Source organism: Sceloporus occidentalis, unplaced genomic scaffold (assembly GCF_023333645.1).
Source record: "Sceloporus occidentalis isolate IW3139 unplaced genomic scaffold, rSceOcc1.0.p SCAF_1, whole genome shotgun sequence".
Classification (NCBI taxonomy): Eukaryota; Metazoa; Chordata; class Lepidosauria; order Squamata; family Phrynosomatidae; genus Sceloporus; species Sceloporus occidentalis.
Window position 1 is genome coordinate 141,200,501 of NW_028316981.1, and position 23,755 is coordinate 141,224,255.

Here is a 23,755-nt window from a genome sequence, read left to right on the forward strand (position 1 = left end):
TACATAAGAGATACAAATATCTCATACTCAAGCTCCACTGAAATAAATAAGAATTGCCCACAAGTAGAAGAATGTGATCTTGTGCATGGTACTATGCAATTATTCCAGTGAGTCTTGCAGAAAAAAAAACATTTCCTTGTCATTTATGTGACAGACCAAGTGATTTCTCTCTACAGAAAACTCCTCTGTGCTGAGTCAGTCTTTTGCGCCATCTAGCCCAGTACTGTCTACACAAAGGGTGGACAGCAGGAGTCTTCCAGATGTTTTTTAGTTTACAAGTCCCACTTGCTCATAGTGAATGATGAGGGATTGTAAAAGTTGTAGCCCAAAACATTTACAATAGGGATGGACAGTCATGGGGTGTTGAGAGGGACAAATTGTACCCTGTGCGGAACCTGCAGTACCTCCAGTTTCTGTTTCTGGGTTCAGTGACAGGTTTGTGGGGCTTTTAGCAGTTAAATCTGCTGCACCTGAAGGCTTGTGGAAGTGGTTTGTAGATTTGGGGAAGAAAACCACACTTTAAAAAATAGAATAAAATGGGGGTGGTTGGGAAAAGCTCAGAAACTGTAAAAATAACCTTCACTTGCAGCCTGTGAGCCAGACAGTTCCCATGCCTGAATTACAATGACTGGCAGCAAGTCTCTGAGTTTTGAGATAGGGCTCTCCAGGCCTACCTGGAGTCGTTGTGGAAGCAAAGATCTTCTGTATACAAAGCATGCACTCTGTCATGGAGCTGCAGCCCTAGATCAAATCTAAGACTATCCCCTCATCCCCAGATGGAAACCAAAATGCAATATCCTGATTTTATAATAATATATATAATCTTCTCTTTAACAGGAGCATATTAACATCCGCAGACATTGTCAGAATAATTATCATTAGAATAACAATAATAATTAATAATAATAATAACAACAATAATAATAACAATAATAATAATAAAAAAGGTAGGAGGGGACAGGCGAGGCGAGTTGAGTCTATAATACAAAGTCCTGTGAGCTCAGCGGAGTCTTTGGAGTCTGCGCTGCCACATCATTCAAGTGCCCCCTTCTATATTTACACACTTGCCTGGCGTCCACACCTCCAGCTAAGCTGGAGGGAAAACAGTGCATTGAACACAAAATAAAAACCATCAAATAACCCTCCCTCCCAACCTTTCTTTTTGTCTTGTTTGTTCCTTTTCCATAAAACTTCCCATCAGAAATACAATATTTACACACAAAATAAATAGAGCGGTAACCTGATTTGTGTTTGGCCTGTGGCAAACAGTCAGAGGTACTAGGGAAAGTATGGCTTGGATTCAAATCTGTACAGAGCCGTGTGGGGAGCCGGGATCAGCCTGCAACCCCGGGCATGGCAAAGCTGGGCACCTTGCATATTTCAGGGCCTTGCAACCAACTTTCAGGAAGTGGTATGAGAAGTCCTTCCACTGTCCCTTGGCCCTCCTTCCCACCCACCCCCAGCCATTTTCTGGCCCTGGAGCAGTGGCTGTGTCTCGCAGTCTCAGCACAGGATGGGCACACCATCTGCAGTCACAAGCCGGCCTGTGGTGGGGTCATAACTCCCTGCCAGGTAGTAGAGGTCTTGCCGGTCCTGGTATTTTTTGCTGCGGGTCAGCTGTTCGTAGTGTTCACGCTCAACCACTTGGCATTTGTGTGAGATGGTCTGGACATCATTCTCATCTTCATGGCATGATTGGTACAGTGCATTCTGCAGTAAGGTCAGAAGTCAGAATATGTCACCCCAGCACTAAGTTTAAATACAATTTTTAAAGATGACAATGACTCTAGGTTATTAAAGGACAAAAGTCCTCCACAGAGACCAGTGCCAGCCATCAGGGAGGTGTAATGAGAGGCATTATTACAGGAGGTTCACCACATCCCACACAGGAAGAGACATCATGCTAGATTAGACTAAAGGCCTAGTAGTTCAGCATTCTGTGCCCACAAGGCATTGTCTCTGGGTAACCCACAAGTAGGATATGTGCTAAAACCCTCCTGATCATGTTCTTGAACAGCTGGTACTAAGATCCATTCTGTTTCTGTTCTTAGAGGCAGAATATAGCCATCATGCCTAGTTGCCATTGCAAGATTTGTTCTCCATAAATTTGTGCAATTCCCCTTTAAAGCCATCAAAGTCCACTGCTGATCATCCAATGACCAATCAATAGGACCTGGTCTACTATTTGTTCATATAGTCCAGTCCCCCACCCCATAACTCACTCTTCACTCATTTTTTTCACCTAACTCTGCTCCTGATTTTACTTTATCTACTTTCTGGCCTGGCCACTCACCTTGCCATCATTGTGTCGCTTGCCTAACTTGGTCTCTTCAGGATGGTAGAACCATTTTACTTTGACAACCATGTTGCTGCCCCAAGATTCCCACATACTCTCAATACGGCCAATGTATGGCAGATGGGGTCGGCCCGCTGACAGGAAAACAGCACAGTCACCAATGCGCAGAGTCTCCTTGCCCCGTACAATTGCCTTGTAGAACAATTTTCGTGCTTTCCCCTTCATGCCACGACGCTGTAGGAAAGGGACAGAGCATGCTAAGATAGAGTAAACAGTGGCCTGCAGGACACATTGGGTCTCTCCATCCTCTTGGATCTTACTCCAGGGATTCTGATTGTTACCACAGAAATAAAGCTATTGGGACGTCAGTAGCTGAATGTGTCCTGCAGAGCCTATGGCAACTGGGGGCCAGTAGCAAAATACAGTCCCTGGTGTTTTTTGCTTGGGAAAAGATAACCAACCAAAAGCAAAATGGGGTTACCGAATTATCTGTATACTTTTTGTATTAGTGCCCATGGGGGCTTATTGGCAGGACAACAGACAAGGAATAAGAGGTGCAGATCATGGCTGGTGTCTCAGAGACAACAGCTAAACTCTGGCTGTGCTAAAGAGGAAGGTGCTGGTCGACTATACCCACTAGTGCGGCATACAGTTCCTGTCCTATTTGTCATTCCCCCCCCCCCCCCCCCCAAATTTTACTCCAGAAAATTGACTCATAGAAAGCTGTTACTTGTGAAAAGCCTGCTAGGATCCCACAGTTATGGAAACAGATTTTTGTCAATGTCGCAAAATTCTTATGTGAAGCATCTGGAATGGCTGAATATCAGCTAATGAGACACAGACCATTTCTGGACAATTGTATTTGGGCAAAATATGTCCAAATATAAACACATCTTGGCCGGCATCCTGTTAGTAGCATATTTAGGTCTAAGTCTACCCCTGCATTTGGGGCTGGGGGGGGGGGTAGGTCAATGAGTACTTCCTCTCTCTCTCCACACTGACCAAAGCCTCCACTCGGGACTTACCATAGACCCCTCCCCATGCCATTCCCTGCCTGGCAGAGAATGTGGAGAAACTGGAGAAGCATCTGGCTATGTAGCCAAATGTGAAATGATTGCATTTATTATTGACTGATTGATTGCAGTTGTATCACACCTTTCTCCCAAAATGAGATCCGAGGTGGCTTACATCATCTGCTATGACCTCTGGAGGACCCCAGAAGACCTCAGTGACATCTGGCTTCTTCAATCTCCACACCATCACCTATTGTCCACCGGACACAGAATGGCCAGGAGAGTTGGAGCAGCTCTACAATAAGTCTGAGGCAGACTATGACCAACTGTAGCATAGTTCTGCATGCAGATTTACATTGCTATGCTGAGCCATACAGGATGTTCTCCCTTGTGTCCCAACACATTGTTATTTCACTCCTCCCTTTACAAAAATAAGTGAACAAGACAAATCCCCACTTAACCATAGATTCCTTTTATAACAGATTCAGGAAACTATGGTTAATGGCTTCAGAACAACCCAGAATATGAAGCCAGTCTGAAATTTGCTTCACATCCTAGAGTATTCCAAAACCATTAAACAAAGTTCCTCAATGGGGACTTAACAGTAAACTATAGTTAACCGAGTCTACTATACTTGAGGGGTTTCAAAAAAAGGTCTGCATAAAGGGGCACAGCTCATTTGTATCACAGCTTATGAAGTTGAGTTCTGACAATTCAAACATAAGCATAATGACCACCATCAGCACAGATTACAGTAGTTCCCAAACTTTGGCCCTCCCTTTGTTTTGGACTTCAGATCCCAGAAGCCCCAGCCAACTTGGCCAACAGTCAGCAATTATGACAGTTGAAGTCCAAAACATCTGGATGATCAAAGGTTGGGAACTACTAGTGTAGAAGATTTAATACCACTAATTCATTCCAGCAAATTTCATTCAAAATTTTGTGATGCTCGGTTATTCCCTGCAGCAGTTTTGTAGCCCAGTCCTAAGGATGTGATAAGCAAGTCCAGTTGTTTTCAGTGTTCTGATCACACAACTGCAACATCAGTATTCTAATTTGTTAGTCTTACAATAGTATGAATACCGGAATTAACTGTTCTTTTGTCACAAAGTAGAGAAAGGGAAATTTGGCCTTTCCGTTCTGATCAGGGTCAGGAAGACAGATGAAGAGGGGAGGAAACTTCCCAAGTTTACCCTATGCTCCTGGCCAAAGCCACAGAATGACTGGGATTAATAGCCACACTTCCTTCCAGCATTTCCTCCTAGCTGTGTCACACTAGCTCATGCCAAAAAACTTCTAAAGCCTCCTTCAGGAATATGTTAACATGCAAGCAAGGCAAATTCAAACCATTTCCCTCCAATTGCACAATGCAGCCCAGTCACGCCATGTGGGATCCTTGTTAAATATCAACCCTTCCCCCAAAGTAATAATCTAAGAGCTCTGTTTGACTCCTAGCCATTTCCCATACCTGTGTGGGATTCCCAGACCATTTCCAGAGCTGGCGCGCTGGCAGGAAAGCAGAGATCTTTGGCCGGTTTTCCACCGAGGGCAGCCTCTGCCGGCGGGAGAACTCTTTGGCTTTAGAGAAGCTCAGGGCCTCCTTGCGCCTGAGCTTGCCCTTGGCACCAGTGCCAAAACACCTCTGCAGGGCACTGCTCTTTGAACGCAGGGCCTCGGACTGAGCCAGCAGGGCTGGAACGGGGTGTGTGAGACAGGTCTGCACAAGCAATGTGGGGTCCTCATCATCAGAACTATAGGACGAGTCCTCATTGTCAGAAGAACAAAGGCTGGAGGTGGAGCCTGAGCCAGAGCTGGAGGAGGTGGATGATCCAGAAGAAGAGGAAGAGACAGAAAGGCGTGTCAGGAAGCGAGAGGGGACGCTGCCCCTCAGTTCATCCACCTCATCTTCATCCATGTCTGAGTAAGAGCTGTGACAATCACTGTCGCAGTGTAGTCCGTACTCTGTTTGACCCGTGTACTTGCGTAACGCCAACCCCATGGGCAACGCACTCTTCTTTTCTTTGATTCCCAAGGCTGGGTGAGTGTAGCCATGGCCAGACAGTGACCCAAAATCCTTGTCACTCATCAGCAAGGCCTTGCAGTTTTTGTTCTTGGGTGATGTCACACCTTCATGATCCAGCTTGACCAGATATTCACCGCCCACTTTCCGACGCCCTCCCTTGCTCATCTCAGCATCTAGCCGCTCAGCCTTCTTGGCACGCAAGAGCTTCTGGGTACATGGCAAAACCAGGCCAGCACTTCCAAAAGCTGAGTAGGAGTTGGCAATGCGGCTGAACGAGTCAGATCCAAAGCCATTGCCAAAGATAGGGGCAGCTACACTGTGGACAGGGAATAGCACTTCTTTGGCACGCAGCTTTTTGCTGCTGCCATTGAGCTGGAAGAGGTTCTGCCTCACAGCTGTGTTCTTGCTGGATGCCTTGCGCTTGTTCTGAGCCACAGCTGACCAACTCAACAGGGGGCTGGCACGACGGCCCAGAAAGTGATCTCCCAGCAGAGCTTTTGAACTTGAATGCAGCATGTCAGATTTTCCTGGTGAGAAAAGACAGGGTCAGAGGAATATTGTGCTAAGGATCTGGATCTAACCTGCCTATATCGGGTAGGCACACTCCAGAGTCTGAAAGGTTTCACTGCCCCACTTTCAGCTTCCTTAGACCACTGAAGAGCTGCAGAATATTGCTGCAAATGTCAATTTGGGTATCTGGAAGCAATGTTGCATCACTTCCTGTTGCTTTTTAGACCATTTGGGATGTTGTTTTTTGGAGGCTGTTTGGGAATGGGTAGCCCCATCAAATAGCATTTTCCAACCCCACAAAGGGTTTTTAAACTGCTTTTTTTGCCAAAAAGAACATTTTTCCAGCTGAAATTAGGAGAAAAGAGTAAGGGCTTGTGGGTCAGGGACCCAGGGATGCACTGGGCCACCAAAAGAGCCATATGCAACCCATAGACGACATAAGTTTCTGATATCTACCCTTTCTAAGCAATTACTTTTATTTCTCTAACTCAGCAACTAATCACACAGGTTTTACTGATCATACAGCCTCCTCATTTGCAACGTTAGATGTGCTCCCTCCTCTCTGATCATTTTTCTCCTGCCTGGGCCCTAAGCTTCTATGAACTCCTCAGCTCAGTTTTGAAGCTAATATTGTTACATCTCTGGAGGAAGTATAGCAGGTTTTTCTTTTTTAAAATATTATTAACTAGGTAGGAATCAGATTTCAACATGTACTGTAGATCTGCAAGTATTTGAACTCAGACATTGTCAAACAATTTCTACAAATCTTGCCAGTAGTAACAGGATGACAAAGGACAGGAGGCAGCAGCTGCCACTGGTTGAGATGAAGTATTATCCATTCACTCTCCATTGTCTGGGATTCCATGAGAAGCCCAGCAGCAATACATGACTTGCAAACAGTTTCTATTCTCATGATCTGTCAAAACAAACTTCAAAATAGTTTATTTTGACATAGTTTGCCAAAAGGAAGGTTCTGTTTTGTGAAACTGTTTGTCAAACTCAAAAGAAGCACTAATCTTTGGGTGTGTTTTGTTTAAATGGATCACTGAAAAAAACTGTAAAAGTATCTGTTTTGTCAGAATAATCCATAATGGGCTAAGATCTTTCATGTGCCCAATACAGAAAGCATTGCCTTCACTCTAAATGGGCTTCATTTGTCTGCAGTGACATCAGTAAACAGCAAATCCTCATTGGTTTCATATTTGCATTATGATGTCCTTCTATCCAGCTGGTCATTCTCTGATAGTTTGGGACTACCCTGAGGAGCAATGAAACAGGAAAAAATAAAATAAAATAAAATAAAATAAAATAAAATAAAATAAAATGAATGGCACTGAAGCAGCAGCAAAAGGGGCAGAGATGAAGTGGCTCTGAACATGAATGAAAAGGCTGAAAATTACAGGCTGAGAAACAGTTATATATCTGATTCAGTTACACATTTGTTAATAACTCTGTCCTGTTTTGCAGCCACATCTGTCCTTCTTGCCCGATGTTATTATTGTTCTTCAGGCCTCTTGATGGCTTAGCCTCAGTTTTCCTATTAGTGCTTTTCTCATCCCACTTTCTGTAGCATTTTCATCCAGAAGGCTTCAGCACTACTGGGTCAATGCTGACACGGACTTTTTTCTGGCACAGTGAATAGGCTGTTGGATCCAGATCAGGGGATCATCTATGTTGATGTAATTCTATAATTTTCTATTGCTGCTGAGCTGACCTTTTCTTTTTTGGAATGGTCTGTGTTATTTTATATATTGTGCACAAATTATAACTTTGGTTGTTTATAATTATTTAATCACTTCCTGTGATCTTGTGGAGTGATTTTGTATTTCTTTCTTGCTGCTTTTAAACAATTTGGTATTATCTCATAGTATTATATATGGAATGGATTACTAAATTGGATTTAATACTTTTTTAAGGAGAGGAGGGTACCAGGGATTTTATATGTCTTGTATTTTTAACTTTGTTAGCCGCCCCGATTGTTCTCAGAGGGGTGGGATTCAAATAAATTTTATTATTATTTATTATTATTATGTTCCCTTACCTGATTTAAATTCATTTTATAGTTATATTTCCCATGATGACTTACTTTCATCGGATAGGATTGTTAAAGGATGTGCAAGTTTTGTTTTCTCTACAGGGAAAAAAGCTGCTTTAAAGATGCCAATGTAGAAAGTTGATATACAGTCAGCCCTTTGTATCCACAGATTCAAGTATTCACAGCTTTAGTTTCAATTTTATTTATTTTAAAATCTATATAAATTTTTAAAAGCAACCCTTTTTTGTCATTTTTATATAAGGGATACCATTTTATTTACATAGTATTGAATGGGACTTGAGCATCCATGGATTTTGGTGTCCACAGGGGGTCCTGGAGCCAAACCCCAGCGGATACCAACAGCCCACTGTACAAATGTAAAATGAAATCAAACTCCTGGCCATACAGAACACACACAGAGTGGCAACACATCTCCTCAGCCTAAATGCACCTTGCAGGATTCTTGAGATTATAAACTTGGATAATCCTTGAGTACCTTTAAGAAAGACAGGCAGGAGAGAGTGACAAGAGAGTGCCTTACCAGGTTTTTCTTTGCTGGTAGCCTTCTTTCCAGTGCTTTTAGTTGATTCAGGCACCTCAACACAAAGGCTTGGTACTGGTTCACTGGAATGGGGAACATCACTGGAAGACCTCTTGTTACGTCGGCAAGAAGTTGAGACTAAAAGAGCAGGAGAAGGTTCTGTGCCTACAAAAAGAGAAACGTGACTCAGAAATCTCACCAACAGATCGAGGTGACAGATGCCTGCCTAATCATATGTTTCTTGGTCATATGCTTTCCTGCCAATATGCACATGATTTCCCCCACATAGACTAGCAGGGTCCCTCTCACAATGTGCTGTACAATACAGAAAGTATGGCATTCTCTTGTACAAAAGGAAAAACCTTCAGGAACTGAGGTACAGGGAGGTACAGGGAGATTCGACAAGATTTTATGATTCAGAAGGATCCCAAGCTCAAGATGAAAGACAGATACCCCCATGATGTCAATTGCTACAGGGATTTTCTTCTTAACAGAGGCTTCACTGTGGATGAAGTTCAAAGCAGTGGTAAATTTTGTCAAAATATACCACAACACTCTCGGCATTCATCTCATCCAAGGATGCTTACATTGGATTTTGAAGTCTGGTGGCAACATGCGGATATTGGACACTGCAATATGTCCTGTGTCCCCATCATCGAATTCTACCAGCACTGAGTCTGCATCATCCTCTTCATCACTTGAGGAACCTGTGGGACAAAAGCTGTCACAATCTGGGGAACAGAGAGACAATCTTTCAGGCCAGTTATGTAATTGGCATGGGAGAAACTCTGTCCCAATGACTTAGTTGCCTGCTTTGCCCTCCTTTCCTCCCTGCCATGGGATGACTATTAGCCAGACCATCTCACCTCGGATAACATTCCCTGGGTAGAGGCAGCGGGACTTCTGACTCCAGTAAGCACAGACTCGAGTGCCAGGTGGTAGACTGTGACTCGACTGTGGCTGCACATCTAGAACCTGGAAAAAAACAAAGGTCCCTGGTTAGCAGATATACCACCATGCTCTTAGCTAGACACAAGAAACACTGGTAATGCTACTGCCTACCAAGAGTGGGTGTGTTTTCTGTCATCAGGCAAAGATGGTCACGGTTAAATCTGTACATAACCTAATAGAAAATTAAGGCCCAGGGAAGACTAGTATTCAGAGGGCAGCAGACCTTCCATGCTTTACATGTTTATATAGATTTCTCTCATGGCCATCACTCATGTCCTGTTATTTTTGCATTCTGCCTAAACCAATGAATGGCACATTTTGCTCCAGCTATGAAGCTTTTTGCATTCCAAACTGTAAATATTTCATATACATATAAACTGGGCTGGGAATCATGTTGCCCCTCAGAGATTGTTGGACTGCTACTCCAGCAGCCTTAACCTACACAGCTACTCATGAGGGAGCACTGGGAGCTGCTGCCCAACAACATCTGGAGGGTCAGATAGATTCCTGCTCTAAAGAGTTGGTTTGGAATGAAAGAGTGCTGCTAATAGAACTAATTTTCAAATCAACAACTTTGCATGATGTGTTTTCAGTAAAAGGCTGATGTTGCCTTTTGCTCTTTGTTATTCTGTACTTAAAAGGACGAAAAGGCTTGACTAAAGCATCAACAAAGTCAGCCCTTTAAAGGACTCCTCTGAATAGTTTCTCTCCATGTTGTTGTGCCCTGTGATGCATATGCAATTATCGCTAGGAAAGGCAGGTGCCCTGCCCCCCCCAGAACTTCTGCAGCACTGAAAACAAGAAGCTAGCTATGGCTATAAAACACATACAGGCTCTACAGAGACGTAGCCAGGATTTTGGGAAGGGGGGGTCCAGACTAAGTGCCACCATTTTGAGAGGCTAAGAGCCCCCCCCAGACACAAAAAGGTTGAGCATTTACCTCAGAATGGCACCACTTTAACTTCCGTCATGGCTCTGTGCTATGGAATCTTGGGATTTGTAGTTTTGAGGAGCTGTTTAGCCATCTCTGTCAGGTGCCGCAACAAACTACAAATCCCAACATTCCACGACATGGAGCCAAGGGCAGTTAAAGTGGCATCAAACTGGATTATTTTTTCAGTGCAGATGCAAACTGAGTCCTTCCTCTGAAGGTGTTTACATCAGATAAATTCAGGTCGATAAAGCAAAGTGTAACTGCTCAAGCAATGAGCGGCAGCCACTCTGTTCAGGCTTTGAGACACTGCATTCCAACTTCTGAGCTAACTAAGAACCCAGGCTGCATCCACACAACATTTCATTACCACTTCCAAGAGGGATTTTTAATTCCAAGGCATGCACACACACACACACACAGAGTTTTTAATTCCAAGACCGACCGACCTACCTATCTATCTATCTATCTATCTATCTATCATAATTTTTAATTCCAAGACATTATACGTTCCTTTCTTTTTATAAAAAACAAACCCCTTTAAGAGAATCCTATTTTGGGAGAAAGGCAGGATATAAAATCAATCAATAAAAAATTATAGTACAATAGTCCATCAGTGCATGGGTTGCATTATAAGACTTTATAACTTTAAAAACAAAATCACAGTAGGATCAGAGTGCTATAGAATCATGGAATCACAGAGTTGGAAGAGACCGCAAGGGCCATCCAGTCCAACCATATTCTGAATCAAAGCATCCCCAACAAATTATGTAATTTACATTGTACACTGTAGAAAGACATACTTTAGATTAAGGATATGGAAAATCACCACCTTGAATCCATATATTGGGAGAAAGGCAGGATATAAGAAAATAATAATAACAACAACAACAACAACAACAATATCTGGGTATTGTAATTTTGTGAGACATTTAGCCTTCTTTGTCAGAGAGCTCTGGTGCCACAACATACTACAAATACCAGGATTTTCCATAGCATTAAAGTGGTGTCGAACTGGATTATTTCTGCAGTGTACAGCCTTATTAGACTGCAGTTCCCAGCAGTCTGTGGTGCTGCTGAATGATGGGACCTGCAGTCTAGCATTGCCTGGAACAGGGCCATAGGACTCCACAGCCCCGATTCATTATCTGGCAGAATTTGGGGGAAACCCCTTTAAAAAGGTGAAAATAAGGAAAATAAAAATTCCTTGCAAAGTAAAACCCAGAGGTCTGCCAATGGACTTTGCTTCCAAGGCAGGAGGGCAGAGAGGCCCAGACCTTTGCAGCAGACCTTTCATTGGCGACCCACTGAGACTGATTCCTTACGTTAATTAATCCTAGAATTCTAGAGTTGGAAGAGATCCCAAGGGCCATCCAGTCCAACCCCATTCTGCGATGCAGGAACTCTCAATCAAAGCATCCCCATTGACTTTGAAATGGAGCCAGCTAACTGTATTTTATTTTATTTGTCTTTTAAAAAAGAGGGGAAAAAAAAACAAAGCTGGAAGGAAGCGTCTTGCTTTTTTGCATCACAGACCCTCCTCTTTGTTGTTGTTGCAAAAATCCAGAAATGACTGTTTTGAAAACCTGAGTTCATTATCAGAAGAAATGTACAGAGTAGAGTCCGAGTCTCCTTTATCTGGACTTCTGATTCTGAATTATTCCAAAATCCAAAACTGACTATGAGAGCATCTGGTCTGACCCCAACTCAAGGAAACTTGGGAATCCTGAAGGTTTAGAGAAATTACTGAATTATACAAGGAATAGTGGTCTCAGGATTTTGCGGACAGCTCAGTGTACAGAAGCACAAAATTATTTTAAAAATATTGTGTATTAAATTACCTTCAGCCTATGTCTATGAGATGCATATGAAACATACATGGATTTAATGGTTGGACTTGGGTCCCATCTCCCATTATATCCCATTATACATATATAAATATACCAAACTCTAAAAAAAATCCAAAATCCAAAATACATCTAGTCCTCAGCATTTTGGGTAAGGGATATTATTATTATTATTATTATTATTATTATTATTATTATTATTATTATTATTTTACTATATTGTATATGGATATAACTGCTGAAAGGAAAGTCAGAAGTCACCTTTTCTTTCTTTTATACTTACTTTTAGAGCCAGCCTTCCTTCCTTACTTACTTCCTTCCTTCCTTTCTCTGCTTGCACATTTGCACAGGGGAGCAGTACTTTCTGCTCCTTGCCCCATAGGAAAGTCTCATAGGTATTGTTCCCAGCTGCATTAGCAGCCCAGCTTCTCCACCCCCAACTGCCTAAGCAGGCCTGATTAATCCCATGCCATGATCTACTGGGACTTACCGCCTCCTGCAGCAGCTGCTCCTGGGAGTAGATCCTCTGTCGGTTCCCTCGCTCTCCCTCAATGACAATGCTGTAGCTACAGGAGGGACAAATCAATGACAAGGATTTACACTGCTGAAGACTTGTAAGGCTGGAAGAGAACTCAGTTTGGCTAATTTTGATAGATGTGAAATGGGGCATTCAGCTCTCAAGTTGCAGCAGAAAGAACAGAGCACTTGCATCTCAGTCCAGTGGGAGTGCAAGATACTTGTTGTATACTTCAGAAATCCAAAAGAGTATGTGGCAAAGAGCACTAAGTGCTCAATTTGAGGGCAGAAGGAAGTGCTGAGAGCTTAGTTTGGGAATGGCTGAAAAGATATTACAGTGATTAACAGCACAAGCCTGTGTATATTTACTTAGATGTCACTCTCACTGGGGCTTATTGACAAATCATTTCAGTGTAATACCTATTTTAAGGAAGCACATTTTTAATTGTACAGATTGTTCTTTTTTAAAATGTAAGGTTTTAGATGGGTGAAAGACAGTGACTTAACTAACATGTAAGAAATTCATATTAGAAGGGATCTCCAAATACATGTCTCCCAAATGCAGCTCTCCGACTTATAAACTTATATGGGCTCTTTGACACAGGATCTGTGAAAGGGTAGGGAAACACTTTATCTGCATCAGGTGAAGACAAAATGTGAAGACACTTGTGATTGCAGGTGGGGCAGATGGACCCTTCCTTTGAACTAAGGTCGTGAAGCTCTGCAATTCACGTGGGGTGATTATTTTAAGGAAGAGACACCCAAGTCTCTCTTTAGCGGGGACTGCAATTATTTTCAAGCCACAGGGTAGAAAGGAGGAAGCAAAGTCTGGAAAGGAAAGTTCTGGAGTGCAGAAGAAAAGAACTGCCCACCCTCTTAAGGAACAAACTTCCTCCACCCTCTGGAAGAAACTGCCCTATCTTCATGCATGCATTTTCCAGAGAAGCACAATGTCTGGTGGTGGCAGACACTTACATGTCTGGTGGCTGCAGACTCTTCACACTACCAGCATAGAGTAGGCTATCCTCTTTGGGGATGAGCACCCGCAGCCCATCCTGAAGATCCTCCTTGTGGATGGTGCATGACTGGGCTGTAACCACAAGGCAAGACATGTATGCACACCACATTTCCCCCATTTCCTTGTATCAGAAAATTGGGCTCCAGGGTGCTAATCAAACAAAGTTGGCCCACAGCCAGCCAGCCAGCCCTGACATTGAGATTACCATTCAGTATTCATATCCCTTCCATGGAATGTAAGATAAAAATGGACTTGAAAATTAGCTAGGTGGCTTCAATAGTCTCCAGAGATTTATTCAGCTTCTGGAGCTTATCAAAGAATCCAGTTTGGAACCTCAGACTCTGCCACATTTTGTCATCCCCAATTTGTTCTTCCTAATCATTCTCACTTGTCCAAGCTGCTCAATGCAACACCTTTGACTTCTCACTCTCCTTTCTTGCTCTGAAAACAGAACCACCACCACCCCATCTCATTATTATTTTTGTGTCTACAGCTTTGCTCTTTGTGGTTACTGTCATTTATTTTCCCCAGAGCCTTACTGGTCCTTTCTCCCCCACCCCAAAAGGCTCAACTATAGTTTAGGATATGTGCAGAAACTCACCAGGGGTCATGTCTTGCTCTGTACCAATGGGAGGCATCTCCTCCTCTTCAGAGAAACTGCTGTTATCATCAAATTCAAACTGATCTTCAATGGCAAAGCTCTCCATCAGCCGGCTGACTGCTCGGCCTTTGCACTGCAAAAGCAAAAGCAAAGCATGTCTTCTCCCTGTACACAGGCATGCTCCACAAACACATGACAAATAGCCATGTGCAGATGGTGAGAATGAACTGCAAAAGGGTGTCATACATCCTGAATCAATCATTCATGACACACTCTGGGCCTTGCTGAATGGTACTCAGTATGCATTAAAGGGGTTTGGGGGGAATTCAAAGCACTGGGCCTACAGTGAAAAGCTGGTGGGCTTATCTATCTGCCTTGTTTATTCTTGGCTAGGAAATCCAGTTCCTTCTGCCTAACTTGGCAGTGACTAAGGAGCCTAAAGCCTTCACAGAACAACCTAGTGGTTGTAGGGCCTTGTTCCTTTTTTTCATTTTTGCAGCTGACCTATTACGTTTTGCATGGTATGAGTGGTTATAATCTCTTACCTGCTTGCTGACCACCTTATTCTTCACCTTGGATAATTTCTTGCCCTTGCTGAGGATGGCCTTGGCATTGCGGGGAGAGAGTGCTATTGCCCCATTCTTTCTCTGCCAAGAGGATATAGAGAGAAAAGGAAAAAAGTCAACCAATGTACCCAGCAAAAGGAACAGTGTACTCAAGAGTTTTGATCTGACAGTTGTGACTAGAGGGACCAACACCACCCTAATGACTAGCAGTACCCACATGGCCAATCTGTTCCTGTGGGAGCAGCCCTTCTCCCATTCATTATATCCCTTCTTTGTTCCAAGAAAGGAGCCATCCCAGTTCACTGAGGGGCATCTGCAGCCCTGTCCCTGCTTACCCTGAGGGCTGACTGCAGCACTTTGCTCTTGCGTGTGGCTTTCTTGAGGCGTTCACTACTGAGTTTTCCTGCATCATCCCGAGCTGTGAATGACCGGGCCTGGCTACTAGAGAAGAGTCCCTCACTTGTTGTTGATGTCCCAGGCCCACAATGAAGCTCCTTGGCCTTGTTCTTTAACTTCTTCTTGCTAGAAACCTCACATGATCCTGGTCGACACACTGGTACCTTTTCCAGCCTTGCTACACCAGGCTTCACTGGACGTTGCTTAATTTTGACTTGGCCCTCAGGACTAGGGATTCGGCAGGGCCCTGTAGAGATCCAGAAGAGCATAACAATGAAAAAGGGGCCAAAGGGAGACTACATGCCATATTGGTGATTCCTCCTATCTGCACAGTCTGGTTCTCAAGATCTGTGATGACATGAATAAGTGTACTGCACAGTCCCTCCCCCTATTAGTATCTTGTAGGCCTGTCTGATGTCCTCATATTTATTTCACAAAAGAGGAAGACCTGGATTTTTTTGGTTCTCCTTGCAATCTATAAGAGGAACCCAGGGACTTCCTGTAAATTAATGTCTCTGCCACCTTCCTTCCATCCATCCTCAGCCATGAGTCAAATATAATAATCTGGCAAGACAAAATGACAAGGAAGACCAGACACAGCCTGAGTCATCCCCCACCCACCCAATAGACTTTAGTGCCCTGTTCTTTAGCAGCTGAAGAGGATTCAGCATTTTATCAAAACATTTTCATTACCTAATAACCCCTGCCTTTCCTTTTTCTTCTTTGCCTTCTGATTGGCTTCCATTTTTACTACTGAGGAAGGAGAGGGGCCAATTACAGAAGGACTGACTGTTACATGAAGGGAAGAGCTGGTGTCACTGGTCAAGTCATCACCACCACCATCACTTTCATAGTTTCTGTGACGATTGTCATCTGTGGATGGAGAGAAGAGTTAGGAGATATTCACAACTGAAGGGTCATTTCAGTATAGGAAGGAAACTCTGATGTATTTCATGGTCCCTGGTTTCATGATGCCCAGTTTCTTCTGTCATTAAAGCACACCCAGAACCATCCCTACATTGATTTTAAGGCTCATATCTCAACATGAATTGAGAAGTAAGGGTTGAAAGGCAGTAATTCATTAAACATTTTATTATGGTCAGTTTGAAGGATTTCTCTCAGGTATTGTATTGCCTTTTTTCACTCATTATTGGCCACATGATTATTCAACAATCTATCCTTTGGTAATCATTGGCCGGGAATACTGCAGTGAAAACATGAAGTGAGAACACCAGGGATAGCTGCCTTGGCATGCTCATTATGGGGTAAAAACTTCAAACTATGGAACAAAAACAATAGCTATGAGTTTGTTTTTGGCTGAGAATGACCGCCCCTCTGTGTCAACCACAATATAGATCAGGCTGTGCATCCCTCTTCCGATCTCAGTGCCTACATCCTGGTTCTTGCCCCCTTGACAATGTGTCTTTGTTCTTTTGGCTTTGGGGAGTGGAAGCAGGATTCCTGTCTCAGTCTTGGTTTCCTGATAAGATGCCCTAGGAGCTCCAAGGGAAACCCATAAGACTGCAGTCAAATGGGAGCGGACACTGGCCCCAGCAGAGACCATCACGTACAGCTATTTTAAAATCCCACTGTTTCCTCTGCTCACCAGCAGGAAGTACATTTATGCCACAAACTCCTGACCAAAGTTGGAAATAACAGCTGTGTTGGAGCATGGATTTGCCTCTGAATGGATTGGGAGAAAACTAATCACATTCACCTTCTGCAGTACAAAAGTATACAGAAGAGCAGGGACTTTTCTTCCTATGAACCTAGCAGATAGTCCAAAGGACACACACAGCCCCCCCCCCCCACACACACACATAATTGTCTCTGGGGCTTTAGTGATGTTTTAAATAGGAATATGTTACGAATATCAGCCCCACATCTCCCACCACCAACATCTTTACTTTCCAAGCATCAGTTGATGTCATTCCTTCAACCTGCCATTACCTGCATGAGGATTCCCTGTGCTTTGCTTGGTCTCCATGGTAGCAAGGTCCTGTTGTGGGTATTTGGCAGAAGACATGCCTTTGGAGTTCTTGGGATGAGAAAGTTTCTTTTGGATCTGTACACCTTGTGTAAGCTCTTTCCGGTGAAATGGGCCAATGCCTGTAGGCAAGTCTTTGCTTTTGACCTTCTGCTTGAGATGGGAGACCTTGTGCACCACATTGGAAGCCAGTTTGCTTTGGGAGCTGCTCTTTTTGCAGTGCACTTTCTCCTGTAGAAACAAGTGCAGTGCAGAAGCAGACATGTTACTATCAGTAGAAGAAGCACAAAACTGTCACTCTTTCATGACTCCCTCTCCCTCCTGCTCAGCTGTGGGACACATGTCAGAATGAGGACACTGGAAAAGACTGGGAAATCTCATCTGGCACTGCCACCAGCAGAACTGAGTTTGTATTCTTCATAACCAGACCTTAATGATTCAAGGAATGGGTTTCTATACTTTACAGGAACTGCTTTGCTGGCAAGTTCCATTGCCACTTCTTTTCCTAAATACAGTAAAAACCAGGGCCCCATTTTCTCTGCAAACAAACTGCCAAACTAACAAAACAAAGCAAGACATCTGGTTTAAATAATACAATTGTGCACATGTATGCTTATTATGCACAGTTTATTTTAGTAATTATGCAGTGGGATAACATATAGCAATATCTGTCTGTCTGTCTGTCTGTCTGTCTACCTTGTAGGATAAAGAAAATGTGAATATTCATATCAGCTAAGCCTATGCAGGATTTACCGATTGTGCTGGAGTGGTCCTTGGAGCCTAATGCATCCATACAGATAATATTACCCTCTGATTGGTTTAAGAAACAGGGCCAGAAGATGGCTGGACTTTTCTCTGATCAGGCCTAACTTGGCTAATTCTTTATTCTGATACAAGATAAAGATAAAAGAGGAAAGCAAAGTGTGCTCACCTGGGAGCTTTTGAGGCCACCATAGGCTGTCTCTGATATTTTCCTTTTCTTCTTCTTGGGCTCCCCGTCAGTCCTCAGCTCTGCACACAGTAGTGATAAGCTGGCTTTTACTGACCTGTGAATGGGGAAAAAATGCTTGATTGGGAGAGAGTCGAGTGGAAAGATACACAGTTCACTGTCTTCCTTATTAAGAAGGGAGACTGTGGGTTGATGAGATAAAAGGGTAAGCACCACCCAGAGCCAAGCAAGATGTATAACTGTTTTGGACCAAATACAAACTTGCAGCACACAGTTCTCTTCTCCCAGTTAACAGCCCAGATCCCATCCTATCTTGCAGTGTGTTGCCCAAGCCAAGCTTCAGAAAGGCCTTGATCATTTTGAAAACCTGGAGAACTGGTTGATATGCTTTTGTTTTGCTCCTCTGTTTACCTTTATTTTATGCTGGCTGTCTTATTTTTATTTATAGCAAGACACAACATGGTCTTGCCATGATTATGTAATATAAATGTTATTATGTGTTATGTTATGCATTTATTCACCTGTATTTTCCCTTGGAAATCAGTAGCACTGATTCTCAATGTCCTAGGCATCAAGGTCCTTGCTTATTATGGTGATTGTCCCTGTTACCAGTTGGTCTTCCTTCTGTTGTATACACAAGGAACTCTGGATGTGGTAGTTCTTAAAATAGCATGCCACATACAGAAACACAAACTGCTTTCAAGCTACAGATTCTGCACAAGTGGCACACAGTTCTAGATAAGAGCTGAGACCAGCAACTCTGTTTTGGAATATTGATTGTTTTGATTTAAAACAGCTTCTTAATGGCTCCAACAAATCTTACAAAATCTGGATAAAATGAATGCATGTGCAGGGAAACCAAGTTTTCACATTCTGAAACATCATCTGCAATTTAGTCTTGGATGTTTTTTCCTGGTAAACCAAATCTCTGGACCGTGGGAAAATGTATTCTTTCTCCTCCCTATCCCTGTGCAAAGCCTCCTTTGAGAATTCTTTTGGAATTCCCCACATATGCATGTAGCATGAACTAGATATGCCTATGCAAACATGGTATAGCCAATTCTCTCTGCTCCTTTAACTTCTATAGAGCATCATTTGACTCAAAATACCATTTACAACATTCATTCAAGACCCGATGGTTATATATTAAAATATGTTGGCAAATGACTGCTTCAAAATACAAAAGAAGAACATTTATATTAAGCATGTATCAGCTTGGCACAGTTTTTTTCAGGCAGAAAAATGGTAATGCCTCGGTCAACACTATCTAGAAGAGGTGTGTTTTTTGGGGAGGAAGGGGGCTTCATTTTGCAAACAAACAAACATTATAGTCCCACAGTTGCAAGAGATAGGTGGATAGGGCTAAGCAAATATAGCTTTTAAGCCTGGTCTCATTTGTGATGTTGCCATCTAAGTGCTGGATGCCCGCTAAGATTCTAAATCTGCTCTGAGCATTCCTTCTGCCTGCAGATGAGGCCAAGACTCCTCATGTCTCTCCAGAGCAGGAGGGCATAGCAGGAACTAGGTGGCAAGACATCTGGGTTCTATTGAACACTCTTTCGTCAAGAAGCTGGCTGGGTGAAGACTGAAGTGTAGTAGCTGTGTAAAACAGGAGAGAACAAATTTCTCCTGACACATATGTGCGCTAGTTAGTGTTACTAGAAAAATCTTCCAGACTGGCAGGGAGGCAAAAGGCCTGATATATTGTAAGGAATTGTGACTGTGTGTTTGTGTGTATGTATGTGTAAAATGTGTTTCTTTGTGCTCTGTATCATTCATGCACATTTAAATCTAGTTTGATGAGAATCCCACACTGAGCTATGTATACGTCCATTCCATGAGACAGTGCAACTTTGCATAAATCCAAATAAGCAATGCTTAATATGCACTCAAATAATTTCTTATAAAAACTTTCCATTGTGGAAAAGATTTGCATTTTTTCTTAAGTAATTCTGTTGTGAAACCCAGCATAGCATAGCGGTTTGAGAGTTGGACTATGACTCTGGAGACCAGGGTTCAGTTCTAAGCTCAGGCATGAAACCCACTGGGTGACCTTGGGAAAGCCACTCTCTCTCAGCCTCAAGGGAGGACAATAATAAACCTCATCTGAACAAATCTTGCCAAGAAAACCCAATGGTAGGTTTGCTGTAGGGTAACCAAAAGTCAGAAATTACTTGAAACCAACAACAACAACAACATCCTTATTATTTACAGGATTACTTACTTATTTTGTGTCTTCAAGTTATTTCTGATTTATGGCGACCCTAAGGCAAACCTACTATGGTGTTTTTTTTTTTCTTTTGGCAAGATTAATTCAGAGGATGTTTGCCATTGCCATCCTCTGAGGCTGAAAGTGTGTGACTTGCCCAAGGGTCACCCAGTGGGTTTTATGGCTCAGCGTGGATTTAAACACTGGTTTCTAGAGTCTAGTCCAACACTCAAACCACTGTGCCACACTAGTTCTTTTCAGCAGTGCTCTTCCAAGAGAAGGGATCATGACTAAAAAGTTCTGACTGCAAACTTGGGACGTTATTTTTAAGGCCATTAATGAGTTACAGGGGGAATTTTAAAGGTAGTTAGTTACTATTATGTTACTCTTTTTGAAAAGAAACTGATTCCTCATGCAAACTACTCCAAATGGTGGTCTGTGGACTTGTGTTGGTCTCTATGGTGAGTTTCCAGGCAAGAAAGAAACAGTGCACAAATACAGAACTAATTCCTGGCACTGGCCGGGGGGGGGGGGGGAGATAGCTTATTTCCCCCAGCCTATATTTGATAGCCTGTTAGGCACTGTCCTAAAGGACACATGAAAGGGTGGGTCTGGTGAGGGGACCCTGGGTGCTCTAGTGGAAGAACGTGCTTCTAAGGGGCCTAGCTAAACAATGTCAGGATACAGCAGTTGCATGATAGAGGCTGAACTGAGTCCAGAACATTGACTGCACCCCCTCTTGCACATTTCCTTTTTCTTCTTTTTTTGAGGGCGAGAGGGAGGGAGATGAGGGCACAACACGGAACCCCTCTCGCATGTCCCGTGGCTGCTCTATGAAAGGGAGGAGACATTCCTGGGCTTTTCATGCCTTCCAGCAACATTCCAAAGCAGAGCGGCTGCCACTTCTGCTGCAGCTCATTAATTCACCAGCTACGGTGGGGGCTTTGGGACAATTGCCTCTTTCAGCTGAGCTTGTCAGAAGGTTTTATGTGCAAGGGAATTGCCAGAGGAACTACAGTGTAGTGCCTGCCCTGGCAGCTTAACTCCCTCTGCACCAAGAAGATAGCAATACTGGGGGCAATGTGGGTTGTGTAAGCAGTTTGAGTGCCATCCTTGCGCTCTGCTCCAAAGTGACAGATTTTATGGGCAGGTGTAGGGGCACATACACTTGGCAAATATTAAGTCTCATAAGAATCAAGAAGCTAAGAGAGGCATCAAAAGTACATGCTTTAATGCATACACATAGTGATAAGGATTCTGGATCAGAATTTCTCCATGCCCCCAGTGATGTAGCAGAATATTTTCTGAATGACCAAAGATTATATATGTTGTGCTATTATTCTGATTGTCTTTTCTTTCCAAAATTCTTAATATGTATTCTACTTAGAGAGGTGATGGGAAAGAATTGCAAGGACTCATGGAAAAAATTTGTGATGCATTATAGGTCTCTAAGGAAAGGAGGATAGGGACTGGAGTCGTGCGGTGGAGAATGCTGAATTAAGTTGTCTCACGCTCTTGACCAATGAAAGCCCTATTTCAACCCTCTCCCATTTTCTCAGGGCTGCACTTAAATTCCCACACAGACCTTTATGTGTGCTGGGAAATGTTCCTGCACGTACATGCAATAAGAAAGATTGGCTGCAGTTCCCCAGCATATGTATACAAAGTGTATGTGCACCAGAAAACTAAGAAACATTATACTGTTTCCAACACAAAGTGCTTTCTCTCCAGGATTTTTTACATAAAGTTATCCTTAAGGGTTGAGCAGATTCTGGCAACATAATTTTGAGCTTATTCTCCATAACTAGCACTGGGATAAAAATTGTTTTTGTTTTTTAAAGAAAAAGAGAAATGAGCTTGAATGCTCTGGATTCTACACAAGGTAAGGGATTTTGTTCTGGGAATCAATTTCTGTACTTTAGTGCACTACCACAAACAGATAGTCTAGAGCTGTTGGCAATAACTTTGGTGGGCATGGCTGTATGCATTCTGTACATTCTGCACCACACAACCAACATTCTACACATATTTGTGGAAATTGGGCTTGTTTATGATTTTTCTTTATTTTTTGCATACTTTATTCTGGTCTCTGGGCTGTTTTGCATGCAATATTCAGAATATTAATCTAGTCATACATAGCAATGTAAAATCATACAGGGCATGGAAGCCCACCTTTCATCCACTCTCACTGAGCAATATCTTTGGCTTCAGGTATTCCAACAGGCATTGCCCATGCACTTCCTTGGCTAATAGGAATAGTGGGAGTAGTAGTGGAAGGGGAATTGGGGGAGGAGGATCTGAAAATTGCAAAAAGCTGAATTATATGCCTTTTACCCCTTTCTGCTTTCCTTCTGTGCTTCCATGGAATTGCAGCATATGCAAAACCCAGTACCTAGAGGTTGTTCCTTCACATGCTTCCATTCCATACCATGTTTTGGTAAAATCTGTGGAATGAGAGCTCCAAAATCTCTAGAATTAGTATATCATTACAACTCCCTTTGAAACCCTTCCTGTCCCTTTTAGGTAGAGTGTGCATTCAGTTCAAACCAGCCTAGAGGAGAGATTGAGATTAGGATTTGATCCATCTGACACTTTAGAGGAGCAATGAAGGGATGTCTTGCTTGATGCTGAGAAAAAGGAAAGAAGTGCCAAATAGCTTGGTTCCAGAATGGAAAATAAACAGAGGAGGCTTACCTTTCCCCCCCACCCACAACAATGACAAATTAGGTCTGACTTTATCTTGGATGGGTCACCTTTTGACACTTTCTAGCATATCTGTTCCACTATGCTTTGGCAAAGCTCTCACAGCTTCTCCTCCTAGCATAGTAAATATGAAATGAATTAGCTCCCTGAAGGCTTGGGTCCATCCCCCACAGCTGACTGCCGGCCCACTCTGATCTCCATTGCTCGTTAGTTCTAATTGCTCCACTCCAGCACCCAGGCTCCAGAGAAACTGCCTCTTGTTTGCTCCACCCTGGGAATGCAGCCCAGGGCTTGAGGCCGCCTAAACCCCATCTTCCCAAGACAGCTTCTGTTCACACCTCTCTCTCAGGGCTGCGCCCTTGTACCTCAACCTTCTGACCCTGAGTCAACCCCAGAGCGGGTGCCAAATTCCATTCTGGCAGCAGCAGTGGTGGCGGCAGAAAAGGAAGGAGGGAATTCCCTGGTTAAACAGAGGGATGGGAAGGGAGCAGAGCACCCTGAGCCAGGCAAAGGACCACAGTGACAGGCAGAAAGAGGAATGGGCTGGCTTAGGGATGGCAAGTAACTCCAGCTCAGGCCAAGGCCAAGGCCAAACCCCAAACCCAACCTTTGTGCCTCAGAATACTGGAGATTGGAGATTTGTGCCTCGGCATACTCAAGCAG

The 23,755-nt window shown here is 43.2% G+C and overlaps 1 protein-coding gene across 6 annotated transcripts in view; it reads right to left on the reverse strand.

Moving 5' to 3' along the window:
• Window positions 1–798: 798 nt before the first annotated feature.
• Window positions 799–23,755, reverse strand: part of BAHCC1 (BAH domain and coiled-coil containing 1) — a 135,333-nt gene continuing 112,376 nt past the window's right edge. For all 6 annotated transcript variants that reach the window (XM_089539693.1, XM_089539684.1, XM_089539729.1 and 3 more), the window contains exons 15-28: window positions 18,163–18,277; window positions 17,195–17,462; window positions 15,938–16,117; window positions 15,184–15,491; window positions 14,828–14,929; window positions 14,283–14,415; window positions 13,639–13,753; window positions 12,638–12,713; window positions 9,285–9,393; window positions 9,006–9,125; window positions 8,419–8,583; window positions 4,778–5,859; window positions 2,294–2,530; window positions 799–1,710 (exon numbers count right to left, since the gene is read on the reverse strand). In XM_089539693.1, the coding sequence (XP_089395819.1) occupies window positions 1,504–1,710; window positions 2,294–2,530; window positions 4,778–5,859; window positions 8,419–8,583; window positions 9,006–9,125; window positions 9,285–9,393; window positions 12,638–12,713; window positions 13,639–13,753; window positions 14,283–14,415; window positions 14,828–14,929; window positions 15,184–15,491; window positions 15,938–16,117; window positions 17,195–17,462; window positions 18,163–18,277 (3,217 nt within the window). In that variant the 3' untranslated portion in view covers window positions 799–1,503. The remainder of the gene's footprint in view (window positions 1,711–2,293; window positions 2,531–4,777; window positions 5,860–8,418; window positions 8,584–9,005; window positions 9,126–9,284; window positions 9,394–12,637; window positions 12,714–13,638; window positions 13,754–14,282; window positions 14,416–14,827; window positions 14,930–15,183; window positions 15,492–15,937; window positions 16,118–17,194; window positions 17,463–18,162; window positions 18,278–23,755) is intronic.